This window comes from Hevea brasiliensis, chromosome 13, assembly GCF_030052815.1.
Source record: "Hevea brasiliensis isolate MT/VB/25A 57/8 chromosome 13, ASM3005281v1, whole genome shotgun sequence".
In the NCBI taxonomy this organism is placed as follows: domain Eukaryota; kingdom Viridiplantae; phylum Streptophyta; class Magnoliopsida; order Malpighiales; family Euphorbiaceae; genus Hevea; species Hevea brasiliensis.
In genome coordinates, this window is record NC_079505.1 from 76,478,789 (window position 1) to 76,493,466 (window position 14,678).

At 33.0% G+C, this 14,678-nt stretch overlaps 2 protein-coding genes across 6 annotated transcripts; one reads left to right on the forward strand and one right to left on the reverse strand.

Annotated features, from left to right (window-relative positions):
• Positions 1-2,249: 2,249 nt before the first annotated feature.
• Positions 2,250-5,023, forward strand: LOC110663579 (palmitoyl-acyl carrier protein thioesterase, chloroplastic-like). Its single transcript, XM_021822937.2, has 6 exons — positions 2,250-3,189; positions 3,282-3,415; positions 3,524-3,637; positions 3,724-3,892; positions 3,986-4,054; positions 4,158-5,023. The coding sequence occupies exons 1-6, from the start codon at positions 2,830-2,832 to the stop codon at positions 4,497-4,499; spliced, it is 1,188 nt and encodes a 395-aa protein (XP_021678629.2). The 5' UTR covers positions 2,250-2,829; the 3' UTR covers positions 4,500-5,023.
• A 142-nt stretch (positions 5,024-5,165) lies between these two features.
• On the reverse strand, positions 5,166-14,194 carry LOC110663583 (CDP-diacylglycerol--serine O-phosphatidyltransferase 1). 5 transcript variants are annotated; one of them, XM_021822942.2, is made up of 14 exons: positions 13,815-14,194; positions 13,582-13,675; positions 11,318-11,511; positions 9,664-9,729; positions 9,507-9,566; positions 8,922-9,012; positions 8,392-8,446; positions 8,209-8,288; positions 7,961-8,077; positions 7,744-7,828; positions 6,433-6,524; positions 5,930-6,183; positions 5,724-5,812; positions 5,166-5,596 (listed from the first exon to the last, which is right to left on the reverse strand). In XM_021822942.2, exons 3-14 carry the CDS (start codon positions 11,476-11,478, stop codon positions 5,469-5,471), a joined length of 1,278 nt encoding a protein of 425 aa, XP_021678634.1. In that variant the 5' UTR covers positions 11,479-11,511; positions 13,582-13,675; positions 13,815-14,194; the 3' UTR covers positions 5,166-5,468. The 5 variants fall into 5 exon arrangements, with proteins under 5 accessions (XP_021678634.1, XP_021678635.1, XP_021678633.1 ...); XM_021822943.2 differs by lacking the exon at positions 13,582-13,675; XM_021822941.2 differs by having other exon boundaries at positions 13,582-14,194.
• Positions 14,195-14,678: the final 484 nt, after the last annotated feature.

Below are 14,678 nucleotides of genomic sequence, written 5' to 3' on the forward strand. Positions count from 1 at the left end.
AAAAGAGAGAGACTGAAATATGAAATTAAAAAAAAGGCTAAAGAAGAGTAATTACAGAAATTAAAGGAATGGGGAGGTAGAAGAATCCAATATTAAAACCGTAAATTACAAAGCTGTGGGTAGCCTAACCTTTCTTAAAACATTGAAATGATCGAATTGGAACGGGATGTTCAATTCAAGCTTGTTGCTCTCATGAAAGCAAAGCCAGTGATGTAAAAGTACCGTCTTGTCATAATTTTCATCTTGATTTGCCTTTTTGTCTCCTTCACATATTCCTTCCTTTAATTTAGTTGCCATTGCTAAAAGATGCTTTCAAACTTTGGAAACCTCATTTCTCCAAACATGTCTTGGAAATATTTTGTTTTACCCACTTCCTTCCTTTCTTTCTTTTTCTTTTTTTCTTTTTAATATTTAGGGTATTCTTTACCCATTTTATAGTTAGGTGAAAAATTAATCCCTTCAAATTAAGGTGTAATTATATTAAAACATTCTCTCTTGATGATAACTCCACTGTTTAAACTTACGTCTAAACATGGAATATAAGCGCGCATTATCACTTAGTCACTCCCTTATTATTATTATTATTATTATTATTATTATTATTTACTAATACTATTATGCTTTTTTTCCTTTTTATGGTTATTATGTTGTAAAATGATGAGTATTAAAGCATGTATTTTAAAATAGGCTAAATACATAATTTTACTCTTAAATTTTACTAAAAAAATATCATGACATCTTGAACTTTTAAAATATCTCATGATGCATTTCAATTCATATAAACGTCGCATGACACATATCAATTTCTTTAAAAGTGGAATTAAGATATTTTTTGAATGTTAATCAGCAGATTATCATATTAGTATGATTGAAGTTTACACTTTTAGTTTAGGGGTTTTAACGATATATTAATTCTACTTTATAAGAATTAAGATGTGTCAGAAGACATTTTGAAAGTTCAAAGTGCTATGACAATTTTTAAATAAAATTTAGATATGAAATGATGTACTCTACCATTGAGATATGGTATGATAAATAGTACTTAATCATGGTAAATAGAATTTTATCAATTTTATTTCTTTTACAATTAATATTTTTTAACATGACTCCTTACAAAAAGATTCTAAGGGTCAAACAAATTGAAATAAATATATGATATTATATACCTCCCTCAAGTTGACAATGAGGAACAATTAAAATAAAAATCATAATTATTGGACTGACTAAACCCACAATTTTGCAAAATAGGTTAATTTAATTCAAATTCTGTTACACTATCCATAAAGCAAGAAAGGAACTTAAATTATTAAAATAAATTATTTTATTACTCTTAATTAAATTACTATTTAGTTTTTAAGATTTTATAAAAATAATAAAGTTATAATTTTAAAGAATTGTTTTGAAAAAAAATCAAATAAATATTTTGATTTTGATTTTTCAATTTTAGGAGATCCTAAAATGACCATTACTCCATATAATATCTCTAGTTTTTGTGGCAGCAGAGTAGGGAATCCCAAATTTTTAACTTTCTATTTAAGTAGAAATTTAGGTATCAATTAAATCATGCCTCAAATCTCCATTGAAATTCAACATGTCACCTAGTAAAAGCTGCTGAGCAAACCCAAAAATAAAAGTTGAATGCCTAATCAATGACATTTGTTTTAGAGTTACTGGAATCATATTTAAGATTATAAGATTTTAAATTTAAATTTTAGTTAAAATTAAATAAAAATAATAATAATAACCTACACATTATGCTATATGTTTGGGAAATTTTTTATCATAATTTTAATTAAAATAATAATTGATGATTGACCGGGTCTAAACACCAAAATATAGATAAGAATTATTTCCAATTTTCTTCTCACAAAAAACTTCCTCTTAATTTATAAATTTGTTAAATTAAATTATAAACTTTAAAAATGGGTCGGCATGCTTGTTTATAATAATTTTTTAAATTTATAAGTTAATCTTATAAGTTAAAAAAATATATGCTGAGAAATTTAATTTTTTATTTTAATACTTATAAGCTAATTTGACTGATTATTTTATTATATTATACTCATTTAGTTTTTAAAATTTTATTATAAATCTTATCTAATATCTTTTTTAATCATTTTAATAATAAATATATTTATAAGCTATTTTTTATCTAACACACAGCCACTTATAAATATTTTAACCCTAAAACGTAACTGTTTAAAATTTTAGATAATTATAACCTTAAATTAGCTTATAAATTGATTTTCATGAACTAAACGAAACATGGCCATTTTGCCACCCAAAGACCTAACAAAAACTAGTCGCTACCCACAACCTGAAGCTTCCATTTTGTAATTAGAAACAGTAATTTGTGCAGTCTTAAGCAAAGAAAAGCAAATGGTAACTGTTGAAAGTAAGAATCTCATGGGGGAATAAAGAGGGAAAGATAGGAGAATCTTTCAACTCTGATGTGGAATATGCACGCTTCTACTTACCAAAGACAAGCAACAAAATTTTGGAGCATTTGAAAGATTGAACCAAAGTTCAAGGAAAACAGAAAATAGCTCAAAGATATGTCTTTTGCTGTTCTTGGACATCGATCATGTCTAAGAAATCATAAGCAAAAAATTTGTGCACCAAGAATACATTTTTCTTGCAGCAGACTTAAGGTTCCCTTTGATATATTCAGTAATGCCATGACAAGGCCCCGCAATTTCTCGCCAGATTTAAACTTAATCCTTGAATGGTCCGCCACCTTACAATATAAGGATTTCCACGCCCATTTCTCTGTTTCAAACTCTCCTCATCTTCATATAACATCAAGAGAGGGAGAGAGAGAGAGAGGGAATGGCTGCTTTCTGTTATAGAATCACCTTCCCAATCAGGTGCACTTCCAATAGTAGTTCAAAAAATGATCCGAATAAGCTCAATTTGCATAAAATTAACATCAATGGGACCTCCTCTGCTAGGCCTCATATGATTGATTCACTCAGCCAAACTGCTGGAGTAGCAACAACTTCCGTAGCTTCTGTTGCTGAGAATATCACTCGTCAAAACATTCCCACCAAGAAACAGTACATTGATGCTCATCGTCAAGGCCTCATCGTCGAAGGCGGCGTTGCCTATAGGCAGAAAATTGTTATCAGGTCCTATGAAGTAGGTCCTGATAAAACTGCTACGCTTGAGAGCATCCTTTCTCTTCTCCAGGTGAGAAACTCTTTGAAATCTAACTAACTTGTTGAATCATCCATGGCCTAGATATGTATTCTTAGAGGTAGTTATAAAGCTTATGAACGTAGGAAACAGCATTGAATCACGTATGGTTGTCGGGACTTCTAAGCAATGGATTTGGGGCTACACATGGAATGGTGAGGAATAATCTCATCTGGGTTGTCTCAAAATTGCAACTTCAAGTGGATCAGTATCCAATCTGGTAATTTGTGGATCATCATCATCATCGTTAACCACACTGTTGATGAACAATATCATAAAAAGCATAATTAGGATTGAGGAATATTTATCTGCTGTGAATTTCTTGCAGGGGAGAGGTAGTGGAAATAGACACGTGGGTGGGAGCATCAGGAAAGAATGGAATGCGACGAGACTGGCTCATCCGAAGCCAAGCAACAGGCCATGTCTTTGCACGGGCAACAAGGTCTGTGTTCTGCAAGAATTTTTCAGCAGTAACGTTTCTTCTTCATCATGCTTCTTGTTCTGATAATAATCAAACATGAAAAACAGCATTTGGGTGATGATGAATGAGAAGACGAGGCGCCTGTCGAAGATGCCAGAGGAGGTGAGGGCTGAGATTTCTCCTTGGTTTATAGAGAAACAAGCAATCAAAGAAGAGGTCCCTGAGAAAATTCAAAAGTTGGACGACAAAGCTAGATATGTCATCACTAACTTGAAGGTGAACAAATCAATTCAAAACCAAACTAAAAACAGAAGCCAAAAAAAGAAGAGATTACAGCTAATTAATGCAAGTTTTTATGATGGTTTTTAGCCAAAGAGGAGTGATTTGGATATGAACCAACATGTCAACAATGTGAAGTATGTAAGATGGATGCTAGAGGTAATCAATACATGAACGAAAGAAAACCCATCATCAATCTCATATTATCATTTATAATTGCTTGATGATTAATTAATTAATTAATTATTCCTTAATTGTACAGACAATTCCTGACCAGTTCCTGGAGTCCCATCAACTCTCAGGGATCATACTAGAATATAGAAGGGAATGTGGGAGTTCAGACATTGTTCAATCTCTATGTGAGCCTGATGAAGATGGGATCATCAACAGTGGTTTAAAACAAGCTAATGAAATCCCTCTGCTCAATGGGTTCTCATTGGCATCTGAAATAATGGAAGGAAATGGACTCCTGGGATCACTGGACAAGGCACCGCTAAGATATACACATCTCCTTCTAAACAAAGGAGATTCTCAAAATGAAGAGATTGTCAGAGGGAAGACAATGTGGAAGAAAAAGCAGAGAATTAAGCCATTTTCAACCTAGCAAAAATTAATTTTAAATAAAAATTAAGTATGTCTTCAAGTAGAAGGGATTTAGTGGTCTGAGTCGTCCTTGTTTGAACATCATTGAGAACTTCATCCTCAAATCCAACAAGACAGGTTAGTTCTGTAATAATTTTTCAAGTTAGAAAAGGAGTACATAAGATTGGATTTGGGCTACTGTACATCCTTGACCTCCCAAACTTTTTTTGAGATGCTGGTCTTGATTGATTGGAAGCTGAATAAGACCACAGAAATCTCTTACGATTGTAATTTGTTGTGTTACTTCCAAAATGATTAATTATAAGAAATCATAATCTCGGTGCTCGTCTGTATTCAAAGCTTGTATCCAAAATATATACCAGCCATAATGACTTCAAGATTAGAGGAAAGGAAATAATAATTGATTTCTTGTTTTTGATTAAAAAGCTAGTGAAATTCAATGAAATTAAGGTTGAAAAGCCAATGAACTGATGAAATTTGCAAATGTATATGATTGCACCGGTTTCATTTTGAGAAACACATTGCAAAAACCTCCATCTCAGTTTTTTTGCCCATTTGACCCAATATTATGCAAATACTACTCAAGAAAAAAAAAAAAACATTCATTTGCATTCATTTTAAGTAATTGCAGAAAAAAAAAAAAAAAAACATCAAAGTGGGACACTAATTTCTAAACATTTTGCCACAATTTTCCACTGCATTGTATAAAAGTTCACTACACATGCAAAACTCTGAGAAACAGAAAACTGGGGTGTGCTAAAAAATATTAGTAACTCGAGTCCATGTTTGAAGCATTTCTCAATACCTATCAAGTACAAAAAATGAATAGGCTCTAATGAAAAAACTGTGATCCACTAACCTAAGAGAACAAGTATTTACAATTCTGTGAATTGGGTATTTACAACATTGATGGATACCCATAAGTTCATAAAAGGAATCAAAGAATAGTGTGACATGATATATAGCATAATCACTGACTCTTTCTCCCCAAATTTCTATGCAGTTGCCATGACCAAACAATCAGGAATATCAGAAGAGCAACTCCAGTAGATGCCCAGAAGATAACCAACCACACAGGCATTGACTTAGGGTATAGACCTGGTGGGAAAATAACATAAAAGTGATGAGACACCAAACTCGGACAAAAATAATTTGCAAAATAATATAATTCACCCAGTTCGAGAAGAAAACAATAATGTAAAGATGACAAAAGTAGGTCAAGTACCATGTCCAAACTTGATACAAATGAAAAGTTCGATGATGCATATGGCAAGCGAAAGCCAACAAAAAGCTCCAACCTTTTTTACTGGTTTCCTGAAAATTAGACAAAATTAAACAAGCAGTAGCTTGCAAGTTAGTTTAGCCATTGATCATCTACAATAAAATCAATGCACATTCAATTCAGCTAAACAATATTTTGAGAGAGAATACCTGTCTTGGAGATAAGAATTGTACTCACGAATCGTTGGTATGGCAATTAACCACCACAAGATCAATCTATACACAATCACAGGGTTCCGAGGTGGAACCCAAAGACAAAACTTAAGAAAGAATGTGTTAAGTTCCACTGTCAGGAATACCACGCAAAGGCTGAGAACTTGGATAAATCGCCATGGACCAAGCAAGGGGTGCCACTCATCTTTATCCCACTGTGCTGGTGTAAATTGTCCTAGTGTTCGTTTGAACTGATCAATGAGCAAGCATCATACAGAAGTTTAAAATATGCATCATTGTTTCATTGAAGCCTGAACAGAAGTTCCATGACATTGCAAATACAGAATTTATGATGAACGTTTTATTTCCCAGAACTAAAAAGTAAGAATTAATCAAAGTAATGCAATTGGAAGCATGAGTCTATAAACGGTGTTCAAGTAAAAATAAAACCCAAAAAAAATGAAAGATAAGACACATGATATTAGAAGTTCAAAACATGCCTTGCCCATAATATTTGGTTGACGACTTATACCAACCCACTCGTATGTTTTTCCATCAAAGTACCTAACCGTAAGCATTCCTGCCCAAATACCTGTCAAATAAACCAGAGAAATTGTCACAACATGCTGCATGGAAATAATTCGATCGTTGACCAGTTTTAAAAATCTACTACACAAATCAGTCTCTTCACTTCAGTAGCACAGGTAGTATGTGGACACCATAAATAATAAGCCTTCTCATTCACCAGCATAGTAATAAAATTCGCACCCCCTTCCACATTCCAATATGATTATGATACAAAGTGTTTTAACAGATCTTCAATTTGAATACAATTTGGGTAACTCTTCAAATGCAACAAAACCCTTAAAATAATGGATGGAGTTTTGTGGAATCATTAACAAGCAAATCAGGTTTTAATTGAAAGATGAAAACTTCTTTTTAATAAAGCGGGCAAATACAGAAAAGATATAAACTAAAGAGAGAACTATGGAATGCTATCACTAGCAATAGCAACTTTTATTAATTCAATAAAATCACTCAATATTTTTCACATACTGTTAGTCGCTGAACTTAGAGGATAATTTTATCTGTCACTAAACTTTTATTTCTTCCAATTTCATAGATAAGCTTCAGTTTCATACAGCATCTTTGCTAAAATTACTAAGATTTCAATGCTCAACATCACTTGAGCAACCTCACCTGAAATGGCAGGGTCCACTCCTTAAGCATGGCTACCGCATCATTTTGAGGTGAGGTTGTGAAATCATCAGAAAGTTCAGTGAAGAATGGTGCATCTGAAGCTTTCCAAAACGGCAGTGAAAACTAAGAGCCTAAAATAGAGGCTTGCCATTGGCTAGCTGCCATGGTTTGGATTTACAGCCCATGATTTCTCTAATATTACTTCCTGAGGTCAGTTTAAGAAGAAAAAAAAAATTGTTTTCTCTAGCCATAACATAATGCCGCATCAATTTTCTGAATGTGCTCTACAGGTGCCTTAGGGAGTATGGTCTTAATTGGAAGCCAAAAATCATTGGTCCTAAATTACTGATTAACTTTGATCAATTATATATATCCCAAGCCAATAGCAGTGGTTAACTTTGCATTGACTAACCCCCCCAAAGAAAATTGTCATATAATTAAAAACATTTTAGTAAAGGCCCTAGGTTGTAAACTCATCAAAAATACTTGAAACTTACATCTACTTAACTTGCACTAATATAGAATTAGTTAATAAAAATTACGCAACCTAAATGTTACAACCTGAAAATGGTAAAAAGCAATTACAGTAGCAGAAGCTTAAGAAATCTAACCAAACCAATTGCATATCAAAATATCAAGAATGACACTGTCCCACCAGCACTCGTTGAAGTTTGGCAGCATATGGCGGAAGGTAAACTGAAAATGCCAAAACCAAAATTAGCTGTTGTATATAGAGAGCTTATGCTCTAAGAACCAAAACCCACCATACCAAATTAAAAAAAAATATATGTAACAAAAAACACTTCAGGTATTGGCTAGTTAACTGACCTCCATCAACTCAAACCCAATAGATAATACCCAAAGAAGTGGCTGATTACGTATTAATATAGCCTTGCCCCACCATCCAAATATATGGGCTAGAACAAATTCATCAAATAGTGTATCCTAGGAAAAAAATGAAAAGATCAGAGATTGTTACATCAAAAAATCATAATAATAACCAACAAGAAGAAGAGAATATTAAAAAAGAAAAAAAATATGAAATGAGGCACATGTTGTGATAGAAGAATTCATACATAAACATTCTTAAACCTGCTTGTAGGATTCTCAGGCGTGTAAATGCGGCAATCCGCACCATACGATCTTTCAGGAAGTTCTGAATGAAGAAATGCAAAAAATGACCAAGACTGATGAGTATGCACCATGCAGTCATCATCCCTCAGCTAAGGAAACTAATATATAATAGTTATAAGTATTACCAACTCCAAGGTCAGGGTGGAGAAACTTCATGAACTGCCGAGCATTGTCGCGCTTCTGGAAACGAGATATTTAAATCGACAATCACTAATAATTTTTCATATGCTAAAAGAAAGAGAAAGGGAGACGAGAACATTCAAAAGTTTAAAAAATTTTAGTCCATAAAGAGAACATGAATATCACATTGATCACCAACCATGCAAATTTTCCAAAATTGGAAATTTCAGCTTGAAGTACCTCTTGAAAAGGGTGGTAAATTTTCAACTTATAATGCTAAATATGGCATATGAATCCCAACAAACCTAAAGAGAAAAAAAGAACAGGTGGGGGGCTGAGTGGTGGCTTGAGAGAAGGGGGTGGTGGAGAATACAAGCTCATGTACAGATTAGATTTTTTTAAAAAATATATAATAGAGACATACAGATCCACATTTAAAAGGATTATTAGCTTTGAGAAACAAAACGAATCCATAAAAGAAAAAATGCAAGTACAATAACATGACACAAAAAAAGGGAGGGATGGAGAATTCAACCTGGAAAAGCAAAAATGTGAGGGCAACTAGATAGACTACAGCCATTCCATGAACTAAGCGCCAAATTGCTGGATGTGGCCTTATAAGAACCCTATCAGAAAGTATAAATTAGCAAACATTAAAAGCTCACACAGTTAGGCAAAGTTACATTTTACAAAACCATACATAGTATTTAAAAATAAAAAAAAAATTGAAAAAAAAAAAAAACTCATGTCACTACATAATTATATGGTTATAACAATTGTGATCTGAATCATCTTACAATTCAATCTCTAGACATTATAGTGATTCCAACTCTATTACCAGAAATCACCAGCTCACAATTCATGCATTGGAAGCTTTACTTCGCTATTTACTGCCCAAGTTGACAAATGACAACTAGCTAGAGGTTTGCACCCTAAATATATTTTAGTAATTCCTATATCATAAAGTAGCCCTGGGATGTAAATCAAACAACTCCATCCAGAGATTAATACCTTCAAATCATAATGCTATAAAGAAAATACACAAATCTTCGATATGCCCAATAGTTCAAGATTTCATTTGCAAAGAATAATACACAAACAAATCCTTCCAGCAACTTACGTCGAAGGGGCCTGTAGCAAGCAATAAGCAAGAAAAACTGCAATCATTGCCCATACACCCCTGCAAGAACAAGTTTACAAGAAGCATTTATCATAATTTACAAACCATAAAATCAAAAAGGTATTCCCAAACAAAAACTCTACACAAACAAACTAACCTTTTGACAGATGTAACCATGTCACCAGCAGCACTGCTTTCAGGACTGATGACTCCACTTGCCCAACTTGATACACAATTTATAAAAAAATTATTAAATAAATTTAATATCTATGAAAATGGAGAAGAAGTTAGTTTGGATGGAGTGGTACTGTCCCAAAGTAATCATTTTAAATATCTTGGCTCAATCCTTCAAGTAGATGGGGGATGTGAGGAGGATGTTAATCATAGGATTAAAGCTGGATGGTTGAAGTGGAGATGTGTCACGGGAGTTTTATGTGATCGCAAAGTTCCCAATAAGTTGAAAGGAAAATTTTACTGTACAGCCATACGACCGGTCATGTTATATGGAAGTGAGTGTTTAGCACTGAAGGAGTCGTATATGTCTAAGCTAAGAGTTGCGAAAATGAGAATGTTAAGCTGGATGAGTGACCATACTAGACTAGATAAAATCCGTAATTAGAGCATTAGAAAAAAGATAGGAGTGGTGCCAATTAAGGATAAGTTGAGAGAAGTGAGATTGAGGTGGTTTGGTCATGTGAAACGTAGACATACGAAAGCTCCAATTAGACAAGTAGAACACATTAGGTTAGAGCATAGAAAGAAAAGTAGGGGTAGGCCTAAACTGACTTGGAGGAGAGTAATATAACATGACCTGGAAGCATTACACATTTCCGAGGATTTAACCCAAAATCGTTTAGAGTGGAAAAAGATAATCCATATAGCCAACCCCTTGGGATAAAGGCTTAGTTGAGTTGAGTTGAGTTGAGCTGAGTGTATCAAAATGGAGCAGTCTAAATGTAGACCACAAGGCATATTTCTTTGTTAATGAATTCCCTAGTTATCCCCCATATAGACAACATCCAACCATCAACAAGCATTTTGTCACTTTACAATACGTTAGAGCCCAGTCGTAAGAAATATCAAACACAAGCAGAGAATAGGAAGGTAAAAGCATTTCCAGAAGCCAGGGTCCAATAATTGGAGCATCACACAGGCAGATATGAGACATGTTCAAGTGATGTGGAAAGAAAGGAGACAGAACATTAATATGAGAATTACAATCTTTGTATGATAGGATATGGCATCATTCACTGCTTTATTATTCTTTCCAGCAATAACAAAGCAGAAAGTACAAAATTATATGCATGCAGATTCTAGAACGACTCCATCAAATGAAAATAATAATTTGCTACATCTAGACAGAAATAGAACAGAAAATCAAAAGCATTTGGAAAAGTCTTAAAAGAAAAAATAAATAAACATACAATTTCAGATAAACATGAAAATCCTACAATTAAAATTAAATAGATTACTAAATGAATTCGCCTCCCTTTAATAAGAGGAAAAGTTTATTCCCTCGCACAAGTTAGACTTAGAATTGCTTCCCTAACAAATTAAAGAAACTGTAATTAGGTGCCCTAATAAGTAACTGGGGGACAATAAAAACATCATGAAAAACAAAGATTCCACCGGAAGAAAATTACTAAGATAAACAATATTACAAATGTGCTACAAATATTTAAAAAAAATCAAACATCTACGATTTACTATCTAGTGTAGCAAGTGGTAATTGATTATAGAGCAAAGATGGATCATCTGCCAACAATTAAGACATCAACATTGAGAAATTGCTTACTGAGAAGGGAACTCACATAAGCAAGCAGGCACCAATAAGTAACAGTGAAATAGTACGAGGCTTGTACGCCCATGCAGTCCATGGATCTACATCACCAAAAGTTGGTAATGTCATATCACCATTTTGGTGAAAAAGATGCTCCCTTCTTCTCACTCTTCTGTGACCATTTGGCTCCATAGTCTCCCTTCTCTAGAGAATGCAACTTGCTCACTGAAAACCATAAATATAGAGAGAGCCAGTTAGGTTCTATTGAGTGCAAGAATTTCCAAACTTTTTACTTAATACCTAAAAAGAAAGAGATTATATAACAGAATAAAAAAGAAATAAGAATATGATTCATATGCAAAAGAAAGTAGACTTTCCAAAGATATTATCCTGCAAGTATTGGGGATCAAATATAAAGAGTGCAACAGTTCTTGGTCAAAGTTATTGGATGAACAAGGAATACAAGAAACAGTCAATTATTAAGAAATCATAAAGAGGCAATTTTTTACAGTAGTGAATTGTTCTCAGTCTGTTTCTCCCACTCTAACACAAAAGAAACCTAAACAAAAAGGCCTAAGCTAAATAAGATCAATGTTGTAGAATGGAACTACTATGCGTGTTGGAACATCTAAACAAAGTAAATATATTTGAAAATTTTCACTTCATCTTCAAATCAACAACACTTATACATCCACCACCTATGAGATTTCAGTAAATGAAGGAACTTGCATAGCTGTTGTTTTTATACAAAAATGATACAGTACCATTGCTTGAACAGAGCTGTTTGTAAGTGTCAAAATGAAATCTCCAAAACACCCATAATTTCAGAAGCAAACATAAAGTGTAATCTTAGACAATACCTGATGTTCAAGTTCATCGCCATGAATAGAACCAACAAATTGAGATAACGAATCATCAATTAAATCAAAAATGGGATCCATAAAATCCCATTGTCAAAGTCATAAAACTAGCACTTGTGTGGTGATGATACCTCCAATTTTATTTCATGGCCCCATCCTGTGTTATCTATGATGTTTTTGTTCCTTCGAATGCTATGAATGCCACAATGGCAAAATTCAATACCAATGGGACTACCAAATGTGACCTACATGATTTGATTCAAGGAGAACAGAATACTCAACATATGGAACAAGAATCGGGAGCATTCCAATAAATGTAGTAAACCAAAATACCAACCACCTCATCCTACATAAAGTCACATGGTCCCTACAAATTATGTTGTTTTATATGATGTTACAGCCATTTAATATAAGTTCTCACCAGGAAATCTCTCTCATTTCACAACTACCTAACAATTTATGAAAATAAAGCAAACCCAAGCTTTAGGTTTGCTATAGAAAAACCATCCAGCTGATTGATCTGTTATTTTTCTTGTGTTTCAGAAGAATACGTTTTACATGATGTGCTTCAACAAATTTCGAGAACAACTAAATTTCACTATGTAATTCAACACTTCCCTATTTCTAAACAGCCAAATCCTGTACTAACATAAAGCAAAGAACTGAAACCCAATTTAGCTTACAGGGACCGCAGGCATTTAATACAGGCCTACAATTATAGACTTAGAATTCAACATCCAATGAAAAAAAGAGATGGTGTATCAAACTTAAAATTACACCCAAATCTCAAATCCAAGTCAACACATTACACTTCCACACAACACATAAAATAAAACACACTACTCACATGCAGATCACACGTATGGGGATAAAATATTTGAAAAAAAGAAAGTTATAATAAATATTCGCATTACTGCAAAAACAAAGACCCACGAGAAACAAGCCAGCTGCCTTTTCTGATCATGTAAATACGAAGCAGTAAACGTTGTAGAACTTAATAGAAAAAATTGTTCTCAGACACCCCTTTACAACCAAAAATTCAGAAAGAGGCTCTTAAAAATAAAAATAACAGTAATAATAAGCTAAACCAGAATAGAAGAATGAACAGCAACAATAATGAAAAACAGTACCACCCAACAAAAATCTGGGTCTTTAGAACGCATATCCACAATAAAAATTAGAAATTATAAGATCATTGGCAAATTTGCTAATCCAGAAATGATGTAAAATTGAAAAAGAAACCAAATTGAACCATTGCATGCAACAAAAAGAGCCATAAAAAAAGCTGCAAAAAGGAAACGACAACCGCCAAAACAGAATCAAAAACGAGGAGAAGCAAAGCGAAAAAATGGTTTCAAGTAATTGTAAGCAAATAAAATTGGCATAAACAAACTAAAATGGAAAAATCCAAAATAAATAAAAAACAAGCACTTACAGTACAGTGAATGGGTGTTACAGCAGATTCAGAAACGGGGACGTATCACATATACAACATCCGTGTATAAGTATCATATATACCCTACGGTCTTCTATTTTCACAGAAAAAAAAAATTAAAAAGAAATATAAAGAAAGGAAAATAGGATAGAAAGAACGGTGGCTTTGGCAAGGCGAAGTGTTAAATGTAGCAGTTACGTAACTTAGTGGTAAGCTGACAAAGGGGTACTAACCGGACGATTTGGCGGGTGAGAGAGAAGGAGAAGATCGAGGTCGTCCAATCAAGAGAGAAGCGAGAATCGAAATCAAAGGAAGGAAAAGCAATCGAAACCACTCAACCTGAGGATAAGAAGAAGAAGGAGAAGAAGAGTGAAGTAATGGAAAGAGAAAAACCGAAAAGTGGGTATTATATAGAGAAAACTTGAGACGGAAGTGTTTGTTTATTGAAAAAAAAGGGAAATCTGAATCTGATAAGAGTAAGAAATGTGTAATGAGGAGTAGAGAGAGACAGAGAGAGAAGGGTTTTATTAGTTATATTTAGTGTTTTGCACAGCGGCTTAAAGGTTATAAAGAAGATGATGATGAAGACGATGATGAGAAGAGGGAGAAAGAGAGAGAGAGCAGTACGACAGTCAAAGAGAGATTTGACGGTGTTTTTATATTTGCTTCTCTCTCTCTCTCTCCTGTGTGAATTCTGAAAGAAAACGGATGGTTTTTTTTTTTTTTTTTAATAATTTTCGTAGGTTACCCTTCGAGGATATTCTATTATTACAAAGGCTAATATGCTTTTCTTTAAAAAAAAAAAAACTTTTTCATTTTTTTGAAAAAATTTAATTTTTATAAAAGATTATGTTTTTCAATATATTTTTTAAATAAAGAATAATTATTTTTGAATACAAATTATATTTTTCAGTACTTTTATTAAGGAAAAGGTGAAAAATTAAAACTATTTTTTACATTAAAAATTAAAATTTGAAATCTGAAAAATTAATTTTCTAATTTACTATTTAAAAATTAACATATATAAATAAGAAATTTTATTGTTTTACAAAAAAATAAGAAATTTTATTTCTTAATTTTTTTATTTTTTTAATAAA